The 24015-nt window shown below is 36.7% G+C and overlaps 1 protein-coding gene across 2 annotated transcripts; it reads right to left on the bottom strand.

Moving 5' to 3' along the window:
* Nucleotides 1-14: 14 nt before the first annotated feature.
* Nucleotides 15-23123, bottom strand: LOC125679541 (uncharacterized). Of its 2 annotated transcripts, XM_048918820.2 has the most exons (22): nt 22925-23123; nt 18373-19300; nt 15963-15992; nt 12988-13110; nt 11052-11183; nt 10839-10964; nt 10534-10662; nt 10282-10410; nt 9969-10097; nt 9726-9854; nt 8026-8157; nt 7775-7903; nt 7480-7608; nt 7241-7372; nt 6988-7119; nt 6568-6690; nt 6245-6370; nt 5859-5987; nt 2373-2501; nt 2102-2230; nt 606-719; nt 15-288 (listed from the first exon to the last, which is right to left on the bottom strand). In XM_048918820.2, the coding sequence occupies exons 2-22, from the start codon at nt 19280-19282 to the stop codon at nt 263-265; spliced, it is 3267 nt and encodes a 1088-aa protein (XP_048774777.2). In that variant the 5' UTR covers nt 19283-19300; nt 22925-23123; the 3' UTR covers nt 15-262. The 2 variants fall into 2 exon arrangements, with proteins under 2 accessions (XP_048774777.2, XP_056012432.1); XM_056156457.1 differs by having other exon boundaries at nt 15-719.
* Between the last annotated feature and the right edge of the window lie 892 nt (nt 23124-24015).

Below are 24015 nucleotides of genomic sequence, written 5' to 3'. Positions count from 1 at the left end.
ATCTACACACAGAATTAACAATATAAATATAATTTTATTTACTTGCAACTTGAATTTATACAGAAAATTACATGGACTATTTCATGGCGAATGTGTATTCATAGTTATCACAGGAGTAAATTAGCTCACACAAAATCCTTCCTATACAATCCAAACAAAGGTGTCTGCGTGATTAACCAGGGAGATTGAACATAGTGCAACTCCCAAAATGCAAAATATTTAATTGAGCGTCTTAGTGACAAACATCACTGGGCATGGGCGGCTATCGCTCATCTGCTTGCAGGAACCCTGAAATGACAAAACAGCAAACGCTCTACTACGACATATTGTTAAATCTATCGACGGATTCAAATGCTTCACGAAAATATCACTTATCGCTACAACAACTCCTGTGTCTTAACAACAGATGGCAATTATCACCTCACGTCACGAAAAAATGTCCCCCACAAAAACGTGTCCCCGTGAAAACGTGTTCTCACAAAAACGTGTCTTAAAGAGAACACGTCCCCACACAATTGATTGCCCAGTAAAATTGATTTTCAGACAATGTAAATTCTATCGATTCTGTTGTCAACTTGTCGTTATCTTTGAGAGTGTGAATTTACCAGGTTTGATGTGATTGAGGGCTCGCTCAGCCCAGATCAATGCGTCCTGCATGGACTTCCGTCTGCCGAGAATATCTAGAATGGGTGACGTATCCAAGTTCTTCTTCATATCCTCTGGAATAGCAAACGGGCAAATTTAATTGAAACATATCAAAGTCATGTTATTCACGGTAAATACAATGTATCTAAAATGGGAATCATGCTCTTTTCAAGTGCATGCTGCGGTATAATTGCGTGGTCATGTTTTGGTGTTTTTTTATTTTTCTTATGCCCAATCCGTTACAACACACATTTGTTGTTGTGTTACAATTTACCCTTCAATATCAGCTCATGTTTTCTTATCTATTAAGATGTTTTGTCGTATCTAAAATTTTGTGTCAAAATGGTGTTATTTAATTCATTTATATCTATGTACAATCTGAATTCAATGTGAATATTGGAGAACATCGGTACATCTGTATTATGACACCATCATTTTTATATGGTGCAGTCTAACAGCAAAACTAAACACACCACAAGAGGGGATAAATTAGTTCTCAAATTAGTACCATCATAAATTTTACTACAATGTTCATCCATGCATATCCGTTGCAACCTCAAATATGATTTGTTACCATCCTGAACAATGTGATTTATTGTTTTTTTAATTTCACAAAACCATGTGACGTCATAGAGCGAATGTTTTACTGATTGCCACGACCGCGTCAAATATAATATGTCCTTTCTCCATACACGGTAGGCGTTGACAGTTAAAGAACCATCACTGCTACGGCACTGAGCGCTAAACATGGGTCTAAATTTGTGGTACTTCACCTACAGCTGGTGACGTCTTATTATGAGTAAACAATTCACGAAAGGACGTACGAAAAACAAACAAAATTTTTCCATGGAAAATTTCGAAAAGTTGCCATGGACTTTTCAGACGGTTTTTACGGAATAGAAATCTTAAGCTACATGTGTCGACCAAACCTACATGTATATATAGAGACATTACAAGCTCATTCCTAACAAAGTGTTTGCCATGACTTGATAGCGTAACATGATCCTGTACAAAGGTCATTTGGTCAAAGTCAAGCATAAACTTGGCACAAAGGCTGGTTATGGTCCGACGGTGTGCCAAGAATTTAGACTAAGATCAATAGCTAATAACAAAGTCAAAGATAATCTTTGTAACGGCGAAATAGTTTAGAGAAGCTTACACTTAACACAAAGGCCTGGTTTCATAACCATGCATCAAGATTATCCGACCAAATCCATGGCCACTGGTAAAAAGAAATTAGAATTTTTGCCTACACTTGATTGGATGATACCTATCAACATATCTGAGATGTTGGGTTTAACTCTTATCATAGTTAATGCTCAAATGTGTTTTTAGAATTACAACAACACAAAAGAACATTTTCTCCTCTTCATAGAAATTAAAGAAACCCAAACTGCAAAGTGTGGAAACCGTCGTATTCATACAATATATAAAATATCAGATATAGATAAGACACCTTCTGTGGCGAGTGTGACAAGTTTACAGCCAAATATCTGGATATCTACGATGTCAGGAAATCTCCTCATGATCTCAATCACCATGGACACATCGTAACACGCGAGGAATTCACTCTGGTAGTCATGTTCTGTAAAAATGCAAACTACTTGAAAATACGCGTTTTTAATCACAAGCAACACAATGTTCAGAATTAAATCCACGGTTTCATGATAATTAACTACTTTCTATATGAAATAAGCATTTGTAGTCAAAGTAAGTGATGGTTTTACCTGATTTTAATAAGTTTTCAAGCGTCATAAAAGCCACAACGATAAGCCTTGGTTCTTCTTGGAATCTGTTGATTGTCAACATCAATGTTCTCATCCCGTCCTCCTGTAGAAATGTAGCAACAGCGGTGTCTGAAACAAAGACAGCATTAATTATAACATCACAATCCTTATACCAAAAGCGGTGTCTGAAACACAGACAGCATTAATCATAACCCCACAATGCTTATAGCAACAGTGGTTTCTGAAACACAGACAACATTAATTATAACCTCACAACGCTTATACCAACAGCGGTGTCGGAAACACAGAAAACATTAATCATAACCCCACAATGCTTATACCAACAGCGGTGTCTGAAACACAGACAACATTAATTATAACCTCACAACGCTTATACCAACAGCGGTGTCTGAAACACAGACAACATTAATTATAACCCCACAACGCTTATACCAACAGTATTGTGTGTGTAACGTAATAAATATCATCGTGTGTGTAACGTAATAAATATCATCATGTGTGTGTAACGTAATAAATATCATCGTGTGTGTAACGTAATAAATATCATCGTATGTATTTAAGAAATAAGGTATCATTTTAAAATATTTATCGGGATATAAATACGGGTTGGTCACGTGATCAAATTCCATAAAGCCCGAAGGGCTTTATGGAAAATTTGATCATGTACCAACCCGTATTTATATCCCGATAAATATTTTAAAATGATACCTTATTACTTATATTTACATTTTTGGTCGGTAACATTGCTGAATTGTGTTAACAACACGTTTCCATACATTTCAAATTGTTGACGTCCACAACGAAGCGTCATAGATGTTCAAAATGACGACAACACAAAACAAAGTTCTATAAAATGAAGAACTGTTTTAATTATTAAGACGCTAGAAAGCAAGTATATCAACATATACTTATACATTAACTCGGGAGTATATAATGGAAAACTCTTCCATGTGTCTAATTTTAGGGGGTGGGGGAATTATGATTTAAACGGGGATGCGCAGTGTTACACTTAGAGTTGTGATGCGCTTTGACTTTTGAAAAGTGAAGACGTTGAAGACCGACTTTGAAAGATATTCTGTGGATATTACGGAGTTAACAGAAGACTGAGATGGAGGAACATGAAGAACAGGGCGGCAGTCGTCAGGTGTAGGCAAATTATTTATAGACAGGACAGCTCGACAGAGGACGCAGCTCAGATGAATCTCCGGAAAGAACTGAACATCGCAGAGAATGTGGAACTGCACGAAGGTAAGGGACGGTTTGGATTTGGATATGTAATTATTGATAGATGAGCTCACTGAACGCTTCTTTTGACTCGATAATTTTTTGTAATAGGTTGTTAACGACGCCTCGCTTCGATGTCCCGACATAAACTTGGAAACCGACATCAAGCACTATGGCTGCTGTGGCACGGAAGCAGTGTGGTGTGTAGGTCTTAATGCACTTTGACGACTTATCGGCCATACATCCTGTGAACGACCTTTTTGCTAAAGCCTAATGTCATCGTCTAGCAGTAGGTACAATTCCGCATCACCGATGACCAAGGTGAAGTAGCAGACGAAATTTTAGACATACATTAGGCCTAGTAGGCTAGTAACTAAAGACATTGTTTACAGTTACATCGTGTGTGTAACGTAATAAATATCATCATGTGTGTGTAACGTAATAAATATCATTGTGTGTGTAACGTAATAAATATCATCGTGTGTGTAACGTAATAAATATCATCATGTGTGTAACGTAATAAATATCATCGTGTGTGTGTAACGTAATAAATATCATCGTGTGTGTAACGTAATAAATATCATTGTGTGTGTAACGTAATAAATATCATTGTGTGTGTGTAACGTAATAAATATCATCGTGTGTATAACGTAATAAATATCATATATATATATATATATCAGTGCTTTTATATATATATATATATATATATATATATCCAAATTGTGTTTTTAAAAAAAATCACAGTGTCCGGTATAAAATATTAAAAGAAATAGAATAAACAGTACACAAAGTTAAAAATTTAAATTAAATTAATTTAAATTAAAAGTTAAATTTTTAACTTTGTGTACTGTTTATTCTATTTCTTTTAATATATATATATATATATATATATATATATATATATATATATATATATTTCTGAGTATGCAAGGTGAACATAACGAACAGTGATCAATCTCATAACTCCTACAAGCAATACAAAATAGATAGTTGGGCAAACGCGGACCCCTGGACACACCAGAGGATCAGGTGCCTAGGAGGAGTAAGCATCCCCTGTTGACCGGTCACACCCGCCGTGAGCCCTATATCCTGATCAGGTAAACGGAGTTATCCGCAGTCAAAATCAGTGTGCCAAGAACGGCTTAACAATCGGTATGAAACACGTCAGACAGCATTTGACCCAATGATAGGTTGTACTTACGAACTAGATCGTTATAACGACCATAGAATTTGCGAAATGCTGACTGTTGAAAACCCTGTACCATCAACTTGTTTGTCAGTAGCTTACCTCGATTTAAAAACTGACTATACGCAGAACAAGCTCTTGCATATCGAATCAGTTGAGATATATAAACACCATATGCAGGTGATAATGGAATATTGCTACATAAATATGGGAAGTTGACGATGGAGAAGCTTAAATCATCCCGTGTATTACTATGTACATATATTCTGTATCACGTGTTATATCTCATTTTATTATGTTTTTGCTGTATAAATGTTAGGTGAATTTTGCTATTTCTTCTGGATAACGCTAGCCGTGAAATAGTTTCTGAACTATCTGCCCTTGGGGAAATAGTCTGGAAACTATTTACCGGGTGCTATATTTTCTCGCGTTTTCTTTTCTGTGACGTCAAAATCTGATAACTCTTTACCACTCGGGTCACCTCGGTCGATTCCATTTAGGTTAATGTCGAATGTTAGTTTACTTTACTTTGGTATGTCTGACACAAGTAAAGTCTACTTCGGTATAATAAAACACCTATTTACTGGCTATGAGGACAATAGCAAGTTTATTGTCCCCCTCGACAGCAACTATTTTCCTCGGATGCGCCTCGGGAAATAGTTGCTGCCTTGGGGGACAATAAACTTGCTATTGTCCTTATAGCCAGTAAATAGGTGTATAATATTCTTTTTATGAAAGGCAATATATATACTCTTCAAGAATTCAAGAAACTAGTCGAGTAAACCCAATCGGTTTTGTGACCCAGGGGTCCGTGTTTGCCCAACCCTCTGTTTTGTATTGCTTATAGGAGTTATGAGATTGATCACTGTTTGTTATCTTCACCTTTATAGGAGTTATGAGATTGATCACTGTTTGTTATCTTCACCTTTATAGGAGTTATGAGATTGATCACTGTTTGTTATCTTCGCCTTTCATTTTTATCATTATACTACTTGTGTAGATTTGTCTGTACTTATATCTGGGTTACATATGGTTGTATAGTCTGTTTGTACCTGATTCTTCTGTCAAATAACACAACGCCCCACAAGACACAATATGTAGGTCAAGTTCTCCCGGGAAGTTCTTCATCGCTGTATGGACCAAAGACATAATCTCTTTTGACCGCTCTGCATGAAACCCATCTGAAACAAGCGGAAAAAACAATGCTATATAACTCGTCAATGTTCCATCTGAAACAAGTGGGAAAAACAATGCTATATAACTCTACAATGTTCCATCTGGAACAAGCGGGAAAAATAATGCTATATAACTCTACAATGTTCCATTCTGGTATCGAAATAGCATACATGCAGACAATCTGAACCAACAGTGGTCAACAACATTCATGTTTAAAGAAATTCTATAGAAGAATGAGAGTCTTCATGTAATGTGTACGTACTCATTGCTAGGGCCGCCATTACTTTACAGCCATAGAACTGAATGTCATGGTTTGTTGCATTGCTGGTTAATAAATCCACCAATTTCTTGAACGATCCACCATCAATGAACATTCGACAACCATTTACTGAAATTATGATTCAGGATTGAAACATGAATTAATTAAAAAATGATTTAAATTATAAAGAAATCACCCAATGCAAGGAAACTTTCCCATGCAAGCATTTTGAAAAAGTATATAGAATATATGTTTAGAATTAATATATGCAACAATGCATCCCGTACATGTATGTAAATCTCTTGAAATTCAAGATGGCGTCTTACCCGTAGAGACGACTTTATCGTAATACTGAGCCCGACAAACATCAACACTGGCGTCACTGCCCAAGTCCTCAGACACGGTAACGAGAACTCGTTCTATGTTTTCTAAGTCGTTGTTAGAAATACCTACAAAAATAAAATGTGTTAATTTGCAGCTGTCTTTTATCTGTATACATGTACTGTGTAATCGTGTAAATTCGTGAGGGCTAATTTTCGTGGATTACCAATATCTTACACTTTCGTTGGGATGCAATTTTGAGGATTTGACTTATCTATATTGCAACACTAGTTCATTGTGATTTGAAATTCGTGGGTGCCACAAAAATTGGGTCCTTACGAAATCTAATTAATCCACGGCAGTATCGTAATCCTTCGTGGTGTAAATCATTAAGAACCGCTTAGAATACCCGTAATGTTACATACCTGTCAATGAAGCTAGATGTATGAGAATGTTTCTGATTAATGATGTCGTATCTTGACTTTCATTGCTGACCCGAAGTAATGTTTCAAGAACGTCTAAACCTTTTTGTTCAATGAAATTGTAGCAAGCCGCGTCTACAAGGATAAAAACCGCCATTTTTTCAGACATCAATTGCAAATAGTGATAAAAATCAAATTGTGGAATACACCACAAATTATAGAGGGACGATGTGTAGTATACTGATTATAATCATACCAAGTTCGATAAGGTTTCCCAGCATTTTCAAAGCCAGTTCCACAACATCCGGGTTATGTGACATCGTTCTAAGACTGGTAATAGCGGCTTGGACACCCCCATTTCTCTCCACCATGGATTTGTTTCCATAAACTACAAAAGGAAAGTAAAAGCGATTAGTTTTCAATTTTAATACCATGTCCCTTGTGTCTTCCGATAGTTTACAAAGAACGATAACTCTATGTTCTGTACTTTCTTACTTTCCGCTGATAAATTGGTCAGTGCTATCAGCCCGTTCTCATGGATTTTGTCCGCATCCTCGTGATGAAGAAGTGCCGTTATAATTGTCCTTGAGGCATTAAGTCGTTCCAATACTGTTCGGTTTGCTTCTGTCAAACAAAAATAATGGTTTATAGAGTAGGGTTTGAGTATCATGTGATCTGATTATTCAGCATTATTGTTTCCTATTGTTTAGTGTATCGCAAATTGAATGCTATAGAGTAATGGTTTTTCCAATAACATATCTACATTTATTCTTTAAAAACTGAAACCAACTGTTCACTGCCAGCGTTCCTATGATGAGGGTTCCGTGTTCCTGTAGGAGTGGACAGTCCAAGTACGTAGTCATCCTATCTAGTATAATCTTTACTCTCTTGTCCCGAATAAACTTCATCTGGATGTCATCTACACAAAGAAAATGTCACAGATCTAACATTTACAATAAACGATTTTCTAGAAGGACAAGAATTAGGAATTAAAAGAGTTAATATCAATACGATATAGTAATGTTTGAAGACAAAACATACCTGCTATTGCTAATACTGGTACGAGGAAGGCGAAGATTTCCTGCTGGAGTTGGAGGTTTTCTGGGAAGTGTTCCAAACATTGGCACACCGTCTCAACGATGTCTGCTGAGGCCAACTCCTGTGCACCGTCAACTGTAAAAGGCGTGACGTAAGTGTTAATGTACACTACTGTAGATTAAAGGTGTGACGTAAGCGTCAATGTACAACTATTGTAGATTAAAGGCGTGACGTAAGCGTCAATGTACACTACTGTAGATTAAAGGCGTGACGTAAGCGTAATTGTACAACTACTGTAGATTAAAGGCGTGACGTAAGCGTTAATGTACAACTACTGTAGATTAAAGGCGTGACGTAAGCGTCAATGTACATTACTGTAGATTAAAGGCGTGACGTAAGCATTAATGTACATTACTGTAAATTAAAGGCGTGACGTAAGAGTCAATGTACACTACTGTAGATTAAATGCGTGACGTAAGCGTCATTGTACATTACTGTAGATTAAAGGCGTGACGTAAGCGTTAATGTACACTACTGTAGATTAAAGAAGTGATGTAAGCGTCATTGTACACTACTGTAGATGAAAGGCGTGACGTAAGCGTTATTGTACAACTACTGGAGACGAAAGGCGTGACGTAAGCGTTAATGTACACTACTGGAGACTAAAGGTTTATTTGACCAACAAAGTTTTTTTTCTTCTTCACAATTTTAAAATGAAAATGGTAATCTAATTAAGTGGTCATTCGTGCTTAGGATGTAATAATGAAAATGTGAGGTCTGCGCATCGAAAGTGCTCAGGCAAAGGAGCGATATTCGTTTCCTTGCAATGGGAAGTTATTGGTATACGTCAGTAAAAACAGAACAAAAGGAATCGGAACTTTAACTGCAATAGCCCTTACGTGAGCTTAATAAAACACGTGCACATATATTTAAAACTTGCTATAGTAAACGTTTTCGGGTTTTTTTTTTTTGAAAATGAAAATTAATGTAAGTTTTTATAAGCATAATGAGTAACATGTACCGTATGGAATATATTTATTCCATGATTTCGCAATTAAGCCCAAAAAAAAACAGAAGGGAAATTTGTATAGAGTTGTACAGGAAAGGGTAATATATTTCAACTTTTGAGCATCTTAGAAAATTTACAAATCCCCTATTTTTAAGGAAATTTATATTTATACATATAAGAACCAAAATAAGCCAAAAATATGTATTAACCCGTGCATCCATTTTTTAATCAATGGCCATATATAAATGTTTAGATCTCGATTTTCCTCTATTTTGCTACTGAAATTCATTTGTTTACAAATGAACCTATCAAAACACATAATTTATTCCGAAACTATTTCTAGACAGTAAAAATCTTTTATTAGCATTTAATATAGACCAGGTCGACGAAATTCAAAATAAAGTAATCCATCTTGACAGTTGGACATGCGCATATCGAAACTTCCTCTCGCAAAGAAACTAAGCCTGAGGGCAAATGAGCTATAGCACGAAACTTTGAATACGAGAGCAAGAAGTGGTGAATTTGAAGAAGAGATCTTAGTTTGTTTCTCTGTCTTTTCTCTCCTTTGCCCTCGATACTTCGCTCTTGCGTTCCCTTTCCCTTGCACTCTCACTATATCACATCCCCGTCCTATACACAGAAGAGTGAGGGCCCTGATTGGGACATCATAATTAACTGGATTTTAAAAACTTGCCATAAGAAGAGAGGTTACAAAGAGTCCAACAGCCATATTCCTGAAGTGTTTCGTCATACGGGTACTTCCGTAGTGTATTCAGGACCGTAGTTACTTCGTTATTCTTACAGATATCTTTTACTGCATCCACTGAAAACAATTATTCATAATGATTATGTTGTACCCTTTAACGACCACAGATACGAGGAGTTTTCGTAGCATGTCAAATCTAGTGAAGAGGTGCGTCATTATCTGGAAACCTACTGCATTTAGTGAGACAGGCCAACGCCCACAAAGCACATTCCAACACGGCGGTGCTAGCCTGAAAGTTCTTCAGTGTCTGTATAACAACATGGGTGGCCCCAGCACTGGATACGTCAGAACTCAAGTCCTCTGTATCATAAAAATCACATCAATGACTTGTCTACCCGAAAGGCAAATGAACAAAATGAGTGATAATGCTCTCGCTTTAATGTACAAAAAAAACGAATTAATGTCGTCTATTTTTACCATTGCTTTTTTTTTCATCCGTAGCATATAGCTTTGTCTTTCTGATCAATTTACAATGACCGCTTACCATGTACAGCGAAGCTACCCAGTGCTCTACAAGCGTTTTCGTGAACCAGATCGTCATGTTGAAATCTCTTCATGACATTCACAATCACGTGTACTCCCCCAACATACATCACGTTCTTTGCTGTTTGGTCTACCAACAAAATGAACTAAATATACATGTGTACTAATTTGGAAATCTCAAATGTTGTTCATGACTGTTTGTAATTATGTTCAGAATTTAAAGATGTTTACATTGTATATTCCTATAACTTACAGTCGTTTACAAGGTTGCTGAGAATGAAGCAGCAATTGCCGACAATTTTGGAGTTGTCTTCATAGCGTGACAACAAGGTCACGACACTTGAAGCCACGCCCTCTTCCACCAGCTTCTCACGTAACTCCTCTACAGTGAAACAGTTTAGATGTAAGATTGTCGAATGAAAATTTAGTGTAAGAATTAAAACGCCTTCATTTGCTTTTAATCGATTTGGTTTGTTCTGCCAAAAAGGAATATTCGAAACTTATAACGTTTGTAAGTTGAGTCAGTTAAATTCATTATGACATAGTCATGTGACTTACCTACAGCGGACATGCTTCCGAGGATGTCCACAGCGCCCTCTATGACCTCTAAATTAGAAGTCGAGGTCAACACCTTGAATAGTTCAGGTATCCCATCATTCTTCTGTATGTGAACACAACAGGCGTCTGAAAAAATAAACAAACAAATGAATTCATTGGATATATAGATAAACATTTTTATACATGTTCGTGCATGTACCATGATAAATTTACCTGAAGCTGCACACATTCTGGCTAGAGACAAAATGGCGGTGGCGAGTATTTCGTCATGGTTTGCAAATCTCGTCAAGGCTGACAGTAGGCAAGATATCCCCTGGTTTTTGGCCAAAAGCACCGATAAAGAATCTAAAATCAGAGTCATAACTTACATTGTACATGTAAATCCGTGTGGCTAAACACATTCTATACATCTTAACTTATCACTACAAATTGTCACACCTGAATTATGTTGCATTGTCCATTATTATACAAAACAAATTTTTTATTTCAAAATAAAAACATGGGTTATAGTGTTTTTATTGAGCTAAGCAGTGTTTAATTTTACCTTTGTGCCTTAATTGTTGACCTCAATTCTATAAGCAACACAGTTTAGCTATTACTTTGAATTTTCGCAAATTTATACATGTAATAGTAAAATATTCGGGATATTGGTCTAATACAACCGAAGAAATTGGAAGCGCAGATCGAATCACAAAACATTCCACCCACAGAAAATATCCATTTAATACAAGTTATTTTCAAAAATGAAATTCATTTCTTATATTGACATTCTGAATTCATTTCCCTCGGAATTTCCAGTCATACGATCCCGTGGGGATCCGGGTTAGAAGAGGTCCTCAGTACCCCTTGCTTGTCGTAAGAGGCGACTAAATGGGACGGTCCTTTGGATGAGACCGCAAAAACCGAGGCCTTGTGTCTCGGCAGGTGTGGCACGATAAATATTCCTCGATCCTTGCTCAAAGGCCGTAAGTGCCGGGCATAGGCCTAAATTTGGCAGCCCTTTACCAGTATTTGTGACATCTCAGTATCATTGAAAAATTCGGGACATTAAAGAATATAAAATCAATCAACCAAACTCAGTCATGAGAATATATGTACTGCATTAAGATTCATACGCGCATTGTTTACAACCAGTGTTACGCGTTTGTGAGAAAATGGTTATCATTACAATTTGTACAGATACTATGTTAGCATAGCTGTAGGTAGGTCTAATAACTAAAACAGTACACGTCCTCGTGACCAACACGTAATGTGGATAGAAAACAGCATATCTGTAGGTCAAATGTAAATGTAGGTAGACATCTAAGGTTTAAAAACATATATCATGCGATGAAATGTATCAGTACATTGGAAATACAGAGAGAGACAGACGCGTGTCCCATCAATTAAAGCCACGTTTGATGTTGCCCTTTACCCAGGTTTTAATCACCTAATCCAAAACTTCTATTCGGCTCACTTCTTCATTCCGGCAGTAAATTCCCAACAGTTCAAGGACATATCATGACTTGGTTTTTTTTTTTCTAAGTAAATAACCCTATTTACATTTGAGATTTCCCATGCATAAAGTAAAAAAAGAAAGAAATTAGAAATTAAAATTCTAGATCTTTTGTTTCTTAGATTTTTAGAATTTTTCCCAACTTGTCATGTTGCTGATACGGAGTGTGAGAACCAGAAGAAACTGTTTAATTTCTACATTCATCTTCTACGTCATTTTGTTGTCGTTATCGGGTATGAAATGCTTTCTAGACATGATGTTTATGCGAGGTTCATCAAATCATCATATAGGCGTGACAGGCTTTTGGAAACAAGGTTAATTCATTACTTAAAAACCTAAACATTGGAGCGAGGTGGTGACTTCACGTAGGAGCTAATTTAAAACCGTTATTTGGTGCAAAATGAATTTGAATGCTTTCATTTTCATATCTATCACATGGTATGTTCCAATCAGTACAAATTGGTTCCATGCATTGCGGGTTATTGATAGGCAGACGATGTGCAATAACCATATTCTGTAGTAGCTGTAAAAAAAATCTTCTAATTTTGCAGTTTTATCCCCAACACGTAAGAGAAAATATGCTATAGGGATCCTTGCGGATCACCCTACCGTCCTGGGAAAATATGCTATAAGGATCCTTGCGGATCACCCTACCGTCATATGCAAAACTCCCCATCCACTGGCAGCTTTTCAGCTGGATTTTGACGTCATCCGGATATTTCTGCATCATGTGGATCGTTTCCCCAATTGTAGGTTTGCATTTCTGGGTCTCGGTAACTGAAAGAAAAGACTGATATATTTTCACTGACGGTCTTATTCTGTTTTAACCGATTTGACAGCCTTGTTATTGATGCATATATGTACTAATAATGAACATGTGCAGTCAATAACTATGTCTGCCAATTAAAAACAGTTACATTGCGATGAGAATACGCTTTAGCGAGACAAGAATGTTATGTCCTTTTTAGGCACATCTTAGTTTTAGTTTTGTATCCACATACTATCCGTTCTCTAGGTATCGACAAGTTATGCCTTTTTTAGGCATATCTTAGTTTGGGGTTTGTATCAAGACAATATCCGTTACCTAGGCATTGGGATGTCGTAGTTATCGTTTAGTTTGACAGTCGAAAATTTCTGATAAGTTTTGAACTTGTCATCAAAGTTCAGCCCTGCTTGTTGATTGCAAATCCGAATATATTTCACTGATATTCATCAGGGTCGATTTACAGGAATTTGTAAACTCAACAAAAAAAAATAAACTAAGGAATTCTTACCAAAACTTTTGTTAATATATCCAGTAGCGCATTTATCACAATAAACTGCTACAGCGGAATTTAAATGAGAAGAATTGCTTTTGTGAAACACTCGTCTAATAATTACTTTCCAACAAGTCATCGTGGTGGTTAACACACTGCTAACACTCCTCGCAGAAACACTTTCCAGTCAGTGGTTTGAAGTAACACAACACCAACACAATATTGAAATTTCTGTCTTTGTACTTTGCAGTTTTTTTTTACCCTCAGATGATGTATTGACCAATTAGAGTGATACAAAGGGACATCAGAGATCTTAATTATTCATTAAATCGCATCTTAATGCATACAGTCACATCATTGATGAACAAGTCTAGAATTTAGAGTACGACACAAAGACGACTAGCGATTTGCTATTACCAAAGATAGACGTCTAGCAATTTGATATGACCAAAGATAAACGTCTAGCGATTCTATAAATCAGATTATGATACAAAAACGTCTAGCGATTTCCTAAAACAAATAGAGTTCGTAGTGTATAGTACTTCTCGTGGACCTTTGTACTAAAACTTTCACCAGTTACAGGGTCTTGTTACGGCTAATCTTCTGGTAATTAACAGGAACATCACACCTTTACTGAACCAATGAGGGCATTGATCATTGATTAGATTTGACAAATTTGTAAGACAAAACGATTCAATGACCCTTACTAGGATGTTTTACGGTTTCTACGTAAAGCACGTTAAACGTGAGAACGATTTGTCTCCACATTTAGAGGAAATAATCACGGGTCGATCGGATATGATCTTAAAAACGGAGGTCTCATGTCGACGCAGGCGTTGGCAAGTTAAATAACCTTCTCTGCTATGGCCATGAGCACTAACCTGTGGTACATGTATTGCTCTTTCGCCCAACGCTCAGCAATCACGGGTCCTTCGGATTTGATCTTTAAAATGGAGGTCCCGTGGTAGATGTTGGCACGTTCAAGAACCCTAGGTCTAGGTGAGCGCTAGATCTAGGTGAGCGCTAGGTCTAGGTGAGCGCTAGGTCTAAATTTAAGATACTCCACCTACAGCTGGTAATGTCTCAAATACAGTGAAAATTCTTAAAGGGACACAGATCAAACAAAAAACCTAAATCAATTCAATATCTCGTTTTCACTTTGACCTTTCACTGAATCACAGCGACTTGCATTACTAATGACTTGTTATAGCTTCTCTTACTAAGCTGTAAGTCTAATAATGACTTGTTATAGCTTATCTTACTAAGCTGCAAGTCATAGAGACACGAAACCCTTTCTAATGAATTCACATTCAAATGAGCCGTTCCTAGCAAAAAAGGCCCTTATCTTACCCAACAATGTTTTTCAAAAAATGTCATAATGAAAAAACGTAATGTCATTTTTTGCATACTTGTAAAGAAAAAATCACAAGTTGGTTGTCATCTTTGATTGACTGTAATATTTCAACGACAATCAAGACTGCTCTAATATTTTGAGGGATGTTCTCTGTAGTTCACACTTTAGTACTAATATACTTATAAGGGCCCTTTTTGCTAGGAACGGCTCAAATAGTTTTTCGGTGAAAGATCCGATGACCCTTCAACATACCGATAGTTATTGCCCTTGAAAGTCTCAAACAAATATCTTTGTTTAAGCATATGGGTTTTACATCAGTACGTTTAGAAACATGGGACCCCCACGACATTTGCCTTTAAAATCAAGGTCAAATTTAAAGGTTAACGTCATTACCAAACGAGACGTTATACATTTTAAAGGGGTTTTAAGCTTCTTTTTAAAAAAAAAATACAATGGACGTTCTATGACCTTCCTTGTCAACTCCAGTTACATCCCTTTTGATTATTCACAATTACATGCATCTTTGATACTAGGAACAATAATCAGTCGAGGGTTTCTTTTTCTTACATCTTTGACCTTGAATTTGATGTCAAGTTCAAAAGTCAAAGTCATACATTATTTTGTAATGTTTGCGTTTTTCATAGAAATTAAGCATTCTCGATGTTGGTGGTCAGTAACCTCTCTTATACAAAACAATATACACATGTTACATTCTGGTGGAGTGTTTTGAAAAAGAAAAACCCCAAAACGTCCTTTCACTTGCCCTCCAACTGTTTATGAACAATTAGGATTACTAGTTTTATTCCAACAATACTTTAATAATATTTTTGTACTTATATAAACAGCTTCACTTACCCAGTGGAGTCATTATCTCCGTGTGGTTTAAAACAAAAAAGCCAGAAACGTTCTTTCACTTGCTCAAACCTTTACACGGTGGAACGTCCTCTAACAATTTGTGAATAATTAGGATTACTAGTTGTATAATTATATTTTGTACGTATATGAAAAGCTTCACTTACCCAGCGGGGGCATTATATCCGTGGTTTCGCCTACAAAGACAATGATGCATAATGATTAGTATTTACACGCATCATTAAGTCAATATGTTCAAATAGTTTTCAACGTGTTTTCTAGGAAACGCTCCCACACATTTTGGGACCTCGCGTGTATTTTATACGTTTTCCTCCCCTTTTTATGTCAAATACATGCAAGTACCTCGTCACAAGTATAATAAATTGGTCTCGAACGACTTATAGGGTGTAGATATTTTCCAAATAATGAATGGTTTTTCAGTGTTTAGCCGATCAGGGGCTTCGTTTCTCTGTTTATTTTGATTTGGAGTCTCGTTTATATATAGCCTCGCCTAACGTGCAATCAATAGATTCTGGGGACAGTGAAAATTCGGAGTTTATTTTTGGATTACAACTCTTAACTTAAATACTTGCGGTCACAGGTATTGCTTTCGGAAGTTTTCGGTGTTGCTAGGTGACGACACTGCGCAGACGGCCTTTTCTAAATCTGGTGGGTCTCATAGTAAAAGTCACTATTAATTAAATGGATGTCTTTATAAATTGGATTTCCCTTTTGGATAAGCCTTTTGCAAAATAGAACTCTCTTTAAATAGATTACCATGAAGTACCTAGAATAGAAATGTGTTACCCTAATCCTAGCTCGTCCTGTGAATATAATGGTACACGAACTATCAACAATGGACCCACCCAACTTTTATCAAATCTGACGATTCAATTAAGAATTTAAACAACTGGACCGAATTCTGGTGTTTCATACATGTGTCACGATCGTACTTTTCCGCACAACTTGTCATAGTTTCGCTCTCCCATTTATTTCTGAACAATATCACATCCAAATATTTTTCCTGACTTACAATTTCAGGACACTTGATACAAACAAAAAGAAAAAGAGGCTTGTAAATTTTCTATCTTGTTCAAAATTTGAAGTATATTATCTCTACCTAAATAAGTCATAAATTTTCATCACTCTTTTGAACTTAATTGAGAAATCATGGGAATAAATTACATTCCATACGATAAATTGCATTCATATTACTTATAAAATTATAAATCTAGCTTTCTCTGACCTACAGATTGTAATAACTACGGAGAAATACCCAGACCTACAGATTGTAATAACTACGGAGAAATACCCAGACCTACACAGATTGTAATAGCTACGGAGAAATACCCAGACCTACAGATTGTAATAACTATGGAGAAATACTCTGACCTACAGATTGCCATTTTTGTCGACCCCTAAGTACATAGATAGGGGATTTTATACAGTACAGTCCGACACTAAATGATTATAGCCAATAAAGATTGATTCATTTCACATGCTGTATATATTGTCATTGAATTGAAAATTTCAAACGCCAATTGGCACCATTCTAGTAAAATAACAAATATCCCGATTATCTCGTTTTAGTCTGATTCATATTCCTGGGTTTTCCACAAAATCGAAACAAACAAAATTCTAATTAAGTTTATTCTTAAAATTCATTCATTTATTTATTTATCTATTTATTCGTTGAGGTTTTATCTATTTATCTATGCGGCACTTCAACCATGGAAGAGAGAACAGGATTATTATGACAAATCTGTTTCGCTGTGTTAAACATGCATGACATTGCATCGTTACAGCGATTCATCACCACCTCGCAGTGCAGCCTGACTTCAGATATCGTATCTAACACAGAAATGTCAATCCATTTTTGTTAATGACTCATGATTGACTTCTCTAAAAATTGCAAACATCAAAGTTTCTACACTGGGCTCCCAAAACTTTTTTTTTTATCGAAATACAAATCTGTTTATGATGTAATATATCAAGAGTAAATCTTTGAAGTTCGGTGATTCTAAAACTTAAGCTTAGTTTTCTGTTATTTAGAGGTTTATATACATTGACATATTGATCAATTCATCTGTGTCCTAATCCTATAGTGTCTCTGAATTCACTTTAATCAATCACAGTTTCCCTGCTTGGTATTTTTTCTTGATTCATGGTTTTATTTTCGGTGTTTGCTTATGAGGCGGGAATCGCCATTGACTCATCAGTTAAGACATTGGACATATATTCTGTAGACGGGCAATCACTTAAACAGATAACACGGGTAGCTTTTATTTGTATTAACTTAACAGCACGGGCAACTTTTATATCAGTCATCAAATCCGTCCTATACAGGTAAAAAAAAAAACTGGTTCCTTTATACCTGGCTTAGTCACCCTTCTTTACACAGATAATGGGGGATCAAGTGAATTGACAGGTAAAAAAGTTACTCTTGAAGTGGGATTCCGGAACCTGAAGTAGTATCTTGTTCTAAATCCATTAACCATCGCCGTTTTCTTTGATCTCGCATTGCATGCCATCTTTCCGGATCTGTTAACTTAGCTACCTCCAAAACATTGTACTCACCCTGATCCTCTGTACATGTTGACTGGTTCTCCGTACTGTCATAAACTAGGTAACTTTGTCCTAAAACGCTTCGAAAGGAGACGGATCCAGCTTTCAGACCGGATTCAACCAGGAGCTTCCTAATACTGTCCACGTTGAGACATATGTAATTCCGGCCATCAACCTCAAGCTTCTGGATCAACAGCAAGGCGCTGATAGAGACGCTTTCGTTGAAGATACCGTGGACGTGTTCGAAACTTCCTGCTACTGATTCATCCCCCGATATTCTAAGGAGGTTGTAGCGACTATTTCGTCGCTTGTGGGGTGCATTGAATGAAGTGCGCCTTGCATCATTTCTCTCACTTTCGGAAATCTCCTTCGCTACCACAGAGTCCCTTCTGCTGACATTTCGGAACACGTAAGAGGAACTCTTTCTGAGTTTTTCATTGTTGTTTAAAATCTCTATTGGTAAGGACGGCATGGCCTGATCCTCCGAAATCTTTGGAAGGTTACACTCTTGATCAATCTTTCCCCTTTCTAATTTGCATGATTTATAGATAAATTTCTTATTTCTTTTCGGTGGACTGTTTTCATACGTCAAATCTGTGGAGCTTGACGGTGGTTGTGAAATCAAAGTTCCCTCTCCTCGGGTTTCTTTGCTCTCCTCGATAACCCCCAACTGCAGACCAAGATGAGCACTAGTATCCGGAATCCGCAGCTTCCGGCCTCTGATTGAAATGTTTCTAATATCAATACCTTTATTTGCAAAATGACCACCATTTTCACCTTCCGCCACATTATCGCCTTTTAATGAAGATGAACTTGGTTTTAAATCGTCCAAACGATCTGATAATTTTTCGATATCTGGCACAGAGGTCATGGCGTATAACGACGGCAGGGGAAAGTCAACTCTCCGTTTGGTTGTGTTCATTTTCCTTATGCTGTGATACTGAAATACAGATGAGGATGGATTAACCTTAAATTAGACAGTTTACAAATAGTTGTCATTTAACTATCTGAATTTACAAGTATATTCAGGGGAAGCAATTCTTTACTTTGGTTTTTCAGTATTGCTTGCTTTGAATAGAAGTGCGTCATTAGACCAGTCTTATCTGACGATTAAACACATTGAATGAGATAACATTGAATGTAGCACATTATGCTTTTCACGAGTTCGTACCGATAACTTCTACTGGATAGAGGTAAAAACTACAGAACAACAGATAGAACACGAGATATCTAACAGAGTAATTAAAACCCACTGATTGATTGTTCACAGCGCTAGAAGATTGTTTTTTAATGGAAACATAGAGTTCACTTTGATTTTCTTGCTACACAGTTTGGATTATAAAAGGTCTTTAGAAAAACTATTCTAGAATACTGATGTGTAATTTTTCTTTGTCCAAAACTATCTCTGGGTTGATTGAAAGTAGATTAAAGAAGTAGATTTGTGTATACAGATCCTCGTGCTAAGTATGAACTTCCGGTATTGTAAATCAGGTGGTGCATCTTCAGGCCTCACCACAGACACGTTGCACCGTCAGCTTACCGGTATCAGATAATAATTATGAAGACAAAATATCACGTGACCATTAAGCAGTTAGTCTCGTTTCCTATCAGCCCTCGTACCCGGTGTATTTCAAATGTCTAATGGCTTTCGTTTTATCTAGTGGTCGATAAAATTAAGTTCATAAAGGATGTCTAGGTTCCATAAACTATCATGTATGTAAAATTCAGATTCTTTTTCATTGCATATTTTGTTCATTATCAGTAACATTCTTTGTTTCGAATTCGTAAAATCAATCACATTGACGTTGATAGAAATTTACATCGCGTATTTTCTAGATGAAAAATAAGTACTATTTATGCAATATTTTGCTGTTTTTCCTCAAACAACCCCATTCTTAAAAACAACACTCACCAAATCCTCATAATAGTATAAATATGTACATATGTAGTACCAAAGTCGCAAAAATGAAATCACAAAAGTCATCTATTTATTTTTATACGAATTTGCACCTGCGGAAAAAATAAAATCTCCACTACAATTCACACATCATTTATCAGTCTTTGATATGCCATCTAAAATTCAATTAATTCGGTTTATTTTCCATTCATTGAGTATGTTCAGTGTGACGCGATATCCTGGCGGCAAGTCCAGTGACGCGTTGTCCTAGCGGCATGTCAAATGACGCGATATCCCGGCGGTAATTCCAGTGATGCGATAACCTAGCGGTGAGTTCAGTGACGCGATATCCTGGCGGCAAGTCCAGTGACGTAGTCTCGTTCAACCAGACACTAGGCTGTCTCCGTAAATCTCCGACGATATTTACGGAAAAAGCAGAGCGTCTGGTTGCACGAGACTACCAGTGACGCGGTGTCCTGGCGGCATGTCAAGTGACGCGATACCCTGGTGGTAATTCCAGTGACGCGATATCCTGGCTGTGAGTCCAGTGACGCGATATGCTGGCGGTAATTCCAGTGACGCGATATCCTAGCGGTAAGTCCAGTGACGCGATATCCTGGTGGTATATCCATCGACGTACGCGATATCGTTGAATCTAGTGACGCGATATCGCGGCGGTAAGTCCAGTGACGAGATATCCCGGCGGTAGGTTCAGTGACACGATATCCTGACAGTAAGTCCAGTGACGCGATATCCTAGGGGTAAGTCCAGTGACGCGATACCCTGCCGGTGAATCCAGTTTCACGTAAGAAACATCTGATGCAAGGAGATATAGTTTTCCAAAAAAAATTTGTAAATTTCCTTTATTCAAGACAACATGTTTATAAACATGAGCATAGTTAGACAATAATCAAATTGCACATTTCTAGACATTAGATAGAAAGCATACCTGAGGAAAATGAAAAGACATTCGATGGACATAAGTCATACTTTAAAAAATGAATCTAGACATTTTTTTCTAACAAATAAATCAAAAGTATGTGTTTAAAGAGTTTGGATAGGAACAAAACCCTTAAATCAATAAAAAGACTCACAATGACAGTCGTTATTCTTTAAAACGTTCAAAACATTTTTTACAAGGTAAATCAAAAATAATTTTAAAGAATTGTTGTTCCTTAGGGACAGCGCTCCCTAAATCAGAATCTATGTTTTCAGCATATATACTACAGTGCCCAATGAGTAAGTTAATCCTCTACACATCCCCGTGAACTACACGGCACCAAAACCTTCACCTGGCGAATTACGAGTACCACGTGGTCTATAGTAAAGAAAATTCGCACTTTTTACGACATTCTTTACGACATATCTAACGGGTTATCGATCATGGGTATGGATCACTGACGTTGACACGCGTTCCACGAAGTTTTCAAATAACTGGAATTCTTTTCTTATTTCGTTATTTGGAGATTCACGTCACAGCTTGTTTGTTTAGAAGTTGCTACACACTCTAAACGTTTTACAAATATGCATTTGACTGATGATGTAAATAGATAGGCCTACTCTTCGGCATACAGATTTGTTTGACAGTATCTGAATCTGGTTGTATTGTTTAAATGAAAGAAAAACAATACCAAGAGGCCCATGGGCCACATCGCTCACCTGAGTCACCTTGGTCCTGCTGTTGTTCAGCTATTGCTATTTATATAAGATTTTTTTTTTCTTTGCAATCTTTATTCCCATGAATATTTTGTTTTACACCATACTGTGTTCCCAACCTAGTCCCTTAGGGTCCCAACATAACCATGATACAAGATCACGAAGTAAAACATTATGGAACGAAATGTAATGTCTTGCCATAAGGAATATATTTACAAAATATGAAAGTCTTGCTTTAAACAGTGCAGAAGATATTGCCTAGGTTAACTCCTCTTAAAAGTAGGTTAAAATTCAAGGTCAAGACTACAAGGTCAAAAACTTTGATACTGAAAGAAAGGTCTTGTCACGAGGAATGCACACTTGAAATATGAACCTTTAAGATATCGTTCACCATCCAAATAAGCAAAGTTAGGGTTTCGGTTAAAGTTTTAAAATTTAGATCTAGACAACAAGGTCAAACATCATGGCATCAAATAAAATTTCTTGCCCTAAGAAATCCATCTGTGTAAAATATGAAAGCTCTACCTTAAATAGCTCATGGGATATTGCCTAGGTTAGGTTTTCTTTAAAGTAGGTCAAACTTAAAGGTCAAGGTCACAAGGTAAATAACTTTGGTACCAAATTAGATCTTGTCACAAGAAATACAAATATGATATAAGACAGCCCTACCACGCAGCATTCAAAACTTGTGGCCAGTGACAGTTCGTTTGAACAAACGTGAATCATCTTTACCCAGACATGCTTTCTGACAAGTTTGGCTGAAATTAGCCCTGTGGTTCTGGAGAAGAAGTTGAAAAAATTAAAGTTTACGGACGGAGGCCGAACAAAAAGTGATCAGAAAAGCTCACTTGAGCTTTCAGCCAAAAAGGTCTGTTGTTATATTTGTAACTTGTACATGGCACATTCGAACATGATGATTATTATCACATTTTTCATCTATTAAACGATAAGTCATATTTTATACGATAATTAGAATATTGATATCAACTTAATGCATATTAAAATACTTACACACTTTTGTTGGGGGCTGCTAAAACAAGGGATTAGTTGCCTGGTGTTTTATCTTTTAAGACAGAAGATTAGGAGTCTACTGGGAGAACTGGGTACTTCAAAATATGTTCTATCGCTCGATACAAGATAAAATATGGAGGTCGTTGGTCATCAGTACCCTGTCGTTCCAATCTGGTGTCGCGCATACTTAGCGTCCCCCACGACATCCTCTTGTGCCCACGTTATCTCTTTATTTCTGTAAATCAAACACATCTAATAAAGATAGGTTCACACTTAAATGATATTTACCCGTCTAATAGGAAGGCTGACATCCCCCTCCGATTGTGCATTTCTTTATTTATTCATTTTCTCTCCGTATAGTGATTTTGATGAAATTAATGACATAATTTAGAAAGTAGGTAGGCCTAATAAAATTCGTGTGGAAATAAGGGGCGAAAATACTATACACAAACAGAGACAGTCGAGATGTATAGAAAATACTATACACAAACAGAGACAGTCGAGATCTATAGAAAATACTATACACAAACAGAGACAGTCGAGATGTATAGAAAATACTATACACAAACAGAGACAGTCGAGATGTATAGAAAATACTATACACAAACAGAGACAAAATTTGTCGAGATGTTTTGAAAAGATTAAGAGGAGAAGTTTAGCATTACTGGTAGAATTCTGCTACTGATAAGCTACATGTACATGTAGTATTGCGATGTTCCACCGCATTTCGAACTAACTGCAAGTCACGAAACTGAAAATTTTAGAAACCATTGGTTTCGTTTCTTGTCCAAGCAAGATGAACATTTCTCATGGGTTAGCGTACATAAGTCGGCACTCAGCTACATGTAGATATCAAAGTAGTTAACGGAATCATTTCAACAGTTGTTGCAAATGTTAAACACAAAAAATAAGAAATTACTAAACAACACCCACAGAGCTGATAGATTTCGTCATTTTCTGTAGGACATTTAGTATTCAATTTAAAGATGAATAAATACAAAGAGATGTTTCGTAGCAGTTAGAAGGTAGTCACTAGAATATATTGATAGCCAGGTTTCTTACACTGTACCTAGAATATTGCAAGAAACCGG

This window comes from Ostrea edulis, chromosome 2 (genome assembly GCF_947568905.1).
Source record: "Ostrea edulis chromosome 2, xbOstEdul1.1, whole genome shotgun sequence".
Classification (NCBI taxonomy): Eukaryota; Metazoa; Mollusca; class Bivalvia; order Ostreida; family Ostreidae; genus Ostrea; species Ostrea edulis.
The sequence above is the reverse complement of the archived record's forward strand: the minus strand, read 5'-3'. Positions and strand labels throughout refer to the sequence as shown.

Excerpts from the sequence above, each read along its gene's own strand:
- LOC125679541 (XM_056156457.1), bottom strand. The coding sequence starts at position 19,282 with ATGAACACAACCAAACGGAGAGTTGACTTTCCCCTGCCGTCGTTATAC. Across the intron at positions 10,663-10,838 it reads CGGAAGCATGTCCGCTGTAG|AGGAGTTACGTGAGAAGCTG; the intron begins GTAAGTCACATG and ends GTTTCACTGTAG. Across the intron at positions 8,158-9,725 it reads TTGTAACCTCTCTTCTTATG|TTGACGGTGCACAGGAGTTG; the intron begins GCAAGTTTTTAA and ends CGCCTTTTACAG.